Genomic DNA, 6,423 nt, shown 5'->3' with positions numbered 1-6,423 from the left:
CTTCCCTGCAGCTTTTTTTTGGGTGGTTTTTTTTTTTGTTTTGTTTTTTTCCTCTCTCGAGGTTGTGTTTTATTCTGGTTTTGAAGGGAAACCCAAGAAGGGCTGAAATTCCTGCTGGGATTTCTCCCTGTGCATTAAAACCCCTGAGCTGTTTCAGCTGCTCCTCCTCCAGGAGTCTCAGGAGCATCCCGAGGAGAAGGGAATGAATGAATTAATTCATTAATTCATTAATTCATTAATTAATTGTGCCCTCAGCTGCTCTTACCCAGCCAGGTTTCCCACCCAGGCTCGCAGATGATCTTCCCCTCTCCAACATTAACTCTGCACCAAACAATCATTAGGGAGCACTCGCTGCCTTTAATAATTAAAGTTTTTATTAATCCACCGGCTCCACTTGGAGCAACACGTGTCTCCAGAATTAATTGTGTTGTCATTTAGGGGAGGAATAAATGGATGCCATTGCCAGGGGAAGGTGTTTGGATTGCACTGCACTTTCCAGAGTGGGAATTCTGCTGGAATTTTGCAGATTTTTGAATTTGCCAAAGCCTGGGCTCAGCCATTCCCAGGGAGAAATTGTGCTCCAAATTCAAAATGCGATCAGGTCAGCTCGGGCTCCTGCAAAGCCAAGGGATGGGAGAGCTTCCCTCAGGAAAAGGAATTTTTCTGGAATGGGAGAGGAGGGAGCTCAGTGATGGCTTTGCCTTGGGGACTGAGAGCCCCAGGAATTGAAACAGAATTTTAAAATCCCAAAGGTAGAGAACCCCAAAGGCAGAGGGATCCCAAAGGCAGAGAACCCCAAAAACAAGGACCCAAAAAACCAGAGGGATCCCAAAACCAGAGAACCCCAAAAATCAGAAATCCCAAAAATAGGGATGCCAAAAAAGAGGGACCCCCAAAGGCAGGGGGATCCCAAAAAGAGAGGGATCCCAAAAAACAGGGATCCCAAAGGCACAGAACCCCAAAACCAGAGGGACCCCAAAGTGTTCTGCCAGGCAGGAGCGGCTGCTCTGAAACATCTCAGGGGTTTAAATGCACAGGGAGAAATCTGGGATTTCGGGAACTTCAGGAATTTTAGGAATTTCAGCCCCAAAAACTGCCTGGGTTGGGGAGGAGAAAATCCCAAAAACTGCCTGGGCTGGGGGTGTTATCCTAAAATTCTCCCTGGCCTGGGGGCATCACCCCAAAAATTCTGTCTGGGTTCGGGGGGGGTCATCCCAAAATTCTGTCTGGGATTGGGGGGGGGGGGGTCACTCCCAAATTCCGTCTGGGATTGGGGGGGGGGGGTCACCCCCAAATTCCGTCTGGGATTGGGGGGGGGGGGAGATCACCCCAAATTCTGTCTGGGATTGGGGGGGAATCACCCCAAATTCTGTCTGGGTTCGGGGGGGGATCACCCCAAATTCTGTCTGGGATTGGGGGGGGGTCACCCCCAAATTCTGTCTGGGATTGGGGGGGGGGGGAGAATCACCCCAAATTCTGTCTGGGATTGGGGGGGGGTCACCCCCAAATTCTGTCTGGGATTGGGGAGGGATCACCCCAAATTCTGTCTGGGATTGGGGGGGGTCACCCCCAAATTCTGTCTGGGATTGGGGAGGGATCACCCCAAATTCTGTCTGGGATTGGGGGGGGGGAGAATCACCCCAAATTCTGTCTGGGATTGGGGGGGGGGGTCACCCCCAAATTCTGTCTGGGATTGGGGGGGGGGGGAGAATCACCCCAAATTCTGTCTGGGATTGGGGAGGGATCACCCCAAATTCTGTCTGGGATTGGGGGGGGGGAGAATCACCCCAAATTCTGTCTGGGATTGGGGGAGGGGGGGGTCACCCCCAAATTCTGTCTGGGATTGGGGGGGGGGGGGGAGAATCACCCCAAATTCTGTCTGGGATTGGGGAGAAATCACCCCAAATTCTGTCTGGGATTGGGGGGGGGGGTCACCCCCAAATTCTGTCTGGGATTGGGGGGGGGGGGGGGGAATCACCCCAAATTCTGTCTGGGATTGGGGGGGGGGGGGAGAATCACCCCAAATTCTGTCTGGGATTGGGGGGGTCACCCCCAAATTCTGTCCGGGATTGGGGGGGGGTCACCCCAAATTCTGCTTCCTGAGCGGGGCCCGGCAGCAGAAAGTCAACCCCAAAGGGAATAATGGTTAATTGTGATTGAAATTCAGAAAGGGGGGGATACCCGAGTGCTCCACTGGAAATTGGTGGCGTTTCATTTTTGTTCTTGTTTTTGAAATTCTGTTATCGTGGGTAAAACCCTGAGCACAAATCCAAGAATTTCTGAGCTCTTGGGGTTTCCCCAAATAAATTTCCTTTTCCTTCACACAACAACAAGGTTATGAAGTTACATTCAAATGTTATGTCGAGGGGAAAAAAAGGATTTTTTTTTTTTTTTTTTCCAGCCTGTGGGGATGGGGAGAGCTGAGGATTTGATCTCAGGCTCATCCAAGGAATCCTGAGCCCTCTCGTGGCTGTTGGGGACAGGGCATGAAGAAATTTAATTTTAATTTTTTCTATCAAACACTCATTTCGTGTTGTTGGAAGGAGATTTTTGGGTTTGGAGTGCAGAAAATCCATCTGTCACATCCAGATGTCCTCAAAAATGAAATGTTTGGAGCAGCTCTTGGGCACGGGAATGGCAGGATCAATTTAAAAAAAAAAAAAAGAAAATAATATTTTCTTTTTTTTTGGGGCTAATTTTTCCAAGGTGCTGAAGGCAAAGCGAGGGCAGTCAAACAACTTGCAAAGGTGAATTTAAAAGGAAGAAAAAGGAAAAAAAAGGGAGGAAGAAAAATGGGGGGGGGGAAAAATGAAATAATAAAACTAATAATATAATAATAATAAAATAAAAATAATGATAAAATTTCCTCAGGGGAATCCTGGCAGTGGCTCCAGCAGGATCCTGGGACAGGTGAGTTTGGAATTTCCTGAAGGATTTTACCTGGAGGAATGCCAAATGCAGCCCCCCCTCCAAAAAAAAAAAAAAAAAAAAAAAAAAAACAAACAAAAAAAACTCCACAGGAACCAAAGCCAAGAGGAAAAACTTACCTGGAATAACAAAGTTTCCTTTGTGTTTCTGCATCAGGGCAGTTAAAAAGGCAAAAAAATATCAAATAAATAAAAATTAAAATGATTTCTTTTTATCTGCAGAAAAAAAAAAATATTTATTCTTTGTCAACCCCACGGGGGAAAAAAAGAAAAAAAAAAAGAAAAAGAAAAGGATGCAGCCAAAAGCAAGCACTGGGACAGCAAAAGGGGGGAGCCTGAACACAGAAATTCGTGACAAAATTCAATATTCTGCACCAGGATGGGAAAAGTTTCCATGGTGCCAATGACACAGGGGGGGCCCAAAAATTCAAAATCACATCAACATGCACCAAAAAAAACCCCCCCGGGAGTTGGATCCCAGGGGAGCTCTGAGATTTGGATTTTTTGTTGTTGTTGTTGTTGTTGTTCCACGAGGGAATTAATTGCATCATCCAAAAAAAAAAAAAAAAAAAATTTTCTTTTCACAATTTCCACTGCATGTTTGCAAAATCCTAAAGCTGGGGCTGGATTTTCTCCTGGTTCCCCATCCCCTCCCAAATCCCCAAACTCTGACCCACTGCAGAAGTTACCAGTGCAAAAACCCCTTTTTGGGGGTTCAAAACCCCCTTTTTGTGGGTATAAACCCCCTTTTTGTGGGTATAAACCCCCCTTTTTTGAGGGTATAAATACACTTTTTTGTGGTTATAAACCCCCTTTTTTGTGGGTATAAACCCCCTTTTTTGTGGGTATAAATACACTTTTCTTGGGGTATAAACACCCATTTTTTGTGGTTACAAACCCACCTTCTTAAACTTTGTGTAATTTATGACTTTTCCTTGAAAAACCCTTTTAAACCAAAACTTGGCAGTAGGGCTGGAAATTATCGAGAGAGAAGGGGAGAGATAAAAGTGTAAAATCAGAATTAAAAAAAAAAAAAAAAATTAAAAAAAATAATAAAAAAAAAAATTAAAAAAACCCCCAAAACCCCAAAAAAACCACCCCAGAACTGCAGCTTTTTTTAGGCAGCTTTGCAGTGTCTCGTGTACAGAACATTGCACAGCTCCTCCTCCACTCTCCTGGAGGGATCTGGTGCAGAACCAGCGAGTACAGAACAACTCTGACCTTTTATTTGGACCAAAAAGAACCAGAGGATGAAGCCTGGAACACCCAAATTCCCATGAGCAGCTTGCAGCAGGCTCTGGAATGAGCTCAGATACAGAAGGTGGATGACAGTGAAAAGAGAGGGGAAGAAAAAAAAAAAAATACTTTAAACCATCAAGTTTCCTCTTGAAATGTAATTTTTTTTTTTCCCCCCCCCCTCAAGGCACTGTGAACAAGACTTGTTTAGCAATTCTCAATGACTAAAAAACACCAATGGGGATATAAATAAAAATATTTCACACAACAACCACCAGCACATCATCAGCTATTCTTTATTCCTTCCCTTAAACAACGCCCCTGGAATTTGTTTGGTCCTATGAGGGGGGAAAAAAGTCAAATTATCTTCTGCAACATCCACGTGTTTGTATTGAATACATCAATAAATCAAAGCTTTGTTGGATTATTTTGCCCTTTCACTGGGAAAACTAAAGGGTTTTCCTCACTGGGTGAATGTGCAAATCCAATTTGACCATTAAATAAAAAAACTGAGGAGAAAGGGTTCAAAAACCAAGCAAAGCCTTGTGTTTTCTGTTTGGGTTTTTTTTTTTTTTTTGGGGTTTTTTGTTTTCAAGAGGAAACCATGCAAGAGTACATAAAAAGGCAAAATTGGCTACTTGAAAACCAAGAATTGTTTTTAATGCGTTGGCCAAGGAAAACAAATCTCAAAGATCCGTGAGGTTTTTCTATAAATTTACAAGAAAAAAACAAAACAAAACAAAAAAAAAACAACAACAACAAAAAAAAAAAAAAAAAAAAAAAAACCAAAACAGATGGGCAGTTCTAATTCAACGCTCTTTTCTCCTGCTGGAAATGACAACAAACACAGTTCCCACACGAAATAATTTTCATCTTGACTTCAAGAGACCCCTGGGGGCACAGAAGAACCTTGGCATTGGTTTCATTTTTTCAGGGGTTGGTAGACAGAGGCATTGGGGTCGAGTCCAGAGGGGCTGGGCTCCACGAATTTGGAAGAGTAATGTGGGGACACGGGGCTCAGGGTGCTGGTGGCCGCGGTGTAGGAGATGCTGGGCATCACTGCCATCACCTCTGCAATCTTCTGCTTCAGCTCCTTGATCTCCTGATCCTTCTGCAGGATCTGCCCTGCGAAACAGCAAAGCACAGCACTCAGCAGGGGCAGCTGCAGATGTTCCCCTGTGCAGCCTGAAACCATCTGCTGAAATCCCTGAAATCATCCCCTGAAATCCCTGAAATCATCCCCAGAAATCCCTGAAATCATCCCCTGAAATCATCCCCTGAAATCCCTGAAATCATCCCCAGAAATCCCTGAAATCATCCCCTGAAATCCCTGAAATCATCTCCTGAAATCATCCCCTGAAATCCCTGAAATCATCCCTTGAAATCCCTGAAATCATCCCCTGAAATCATCCCCTGAAATCCCTGAAATCATCCCCTGAAATCATCCCCTGAAATCCCTGAAATCATCCCCTGAAATCCCTGAAATCATCTCCTGAAATCCCTGAAATCATCCCCTGAAATCCCTGAAATCATCCCCTGAAATCCCTGAAATCATCTCCTGAAATCCCTGAAATCATCTCCTGAAATCATCCCCTGAAATCCCTGAAATCATCCCCTGAAATCCCTGAAATCATCCCCTGAAATCCCTGAAATCATCCCCTGAAATCATCCCCTGAAATCCCTGAAATCATCCCCTGAAATCATCCCCTGAAATCCCTGAAATCATCCCCTGAAATCCCTGAAATCATCCCCTGAAATCCCTGAAATCATCCCCTGAAATCCCTGAAATCATCCCCTGAAATCCCTGAAATCATCTCCTGAAATCATCCCTGAAATCATCCCTGAAATCATCCCCTGATTCCAGATCCATGATCTGGTTTTAATTATCTGCAATGATCACAAACCAAACTCGACCCCCCTGCTATAATTTGGAATTTTCTGCATTCACAACTGCACAGATTATTCCTATTTAATCTCCTTTTTTCCCTGCCTTTTTCCATTCCCCTTCTCCAAACTCCTCACAAAAGCCCAAGTATTTGGTCATGTTAAAATTAAAAATAACATACATAATTAATAATTAGAAATAATAAACTAAAATTTGGTCAGGTCAAACCCTGTTAAATTTTCCAAACTCTCCCATTCCCATCATTTCTCCCTGAGCTTTGAACACCACCACAGCAATTCCAAAAACCAGGTGACCAAAAAAAAATCCCTTTGCTGAAACAAAAACAAAATAATTTCTCCCTGCAATTAAATATTC

General features: G+C 44.0%; 1 protein-coding gene across 2 annotated transcripts in view; it reads right to left on the bottom strand.

The window, feature by feature from the left end:
• Positions 1–2,067: 2,067 nt before the first annotated feature.
• MACO1 (macoilin 1) overlaps positions 2,068–6,423 on the bottom strand; it is a 30,768-nt gene continuing 26,412 nt past the window's right edge. For both annotated transcript variants that reach the window (XM_062508905.1, XM_062508906.1), the window contains one exon: positions 2,068–5,288. In XM_062508905.1, coding sequence (XP_062364889.1) covers positions 5,086–5,288 — 203 coding nt within the window. In that variant the 3' untranslated portion in view covers positions 2,068–5,085. The remainder of the gene's footprint in view (positions 5,289–6,423) is intronic.

The sequence above is a fragment of the Cinclus cinclus genome, chromosome 26 (assembly GCF_963662255.1).
Source record: "Cinclus cinclus chromosome 26, bCinCin1.1, whole genome shotgun sequence".
NCBI lineage: Eukaryota > Metazoa > Chordata > Aves > Passeriformes > Cinclidae > Cinclus > Cinclus cinclus.
The sequence above is the reverse complement of the archived record's forward strand: the minus strand, read 5'-3'. Positions and strand labels throughout refer to the sequence as shown.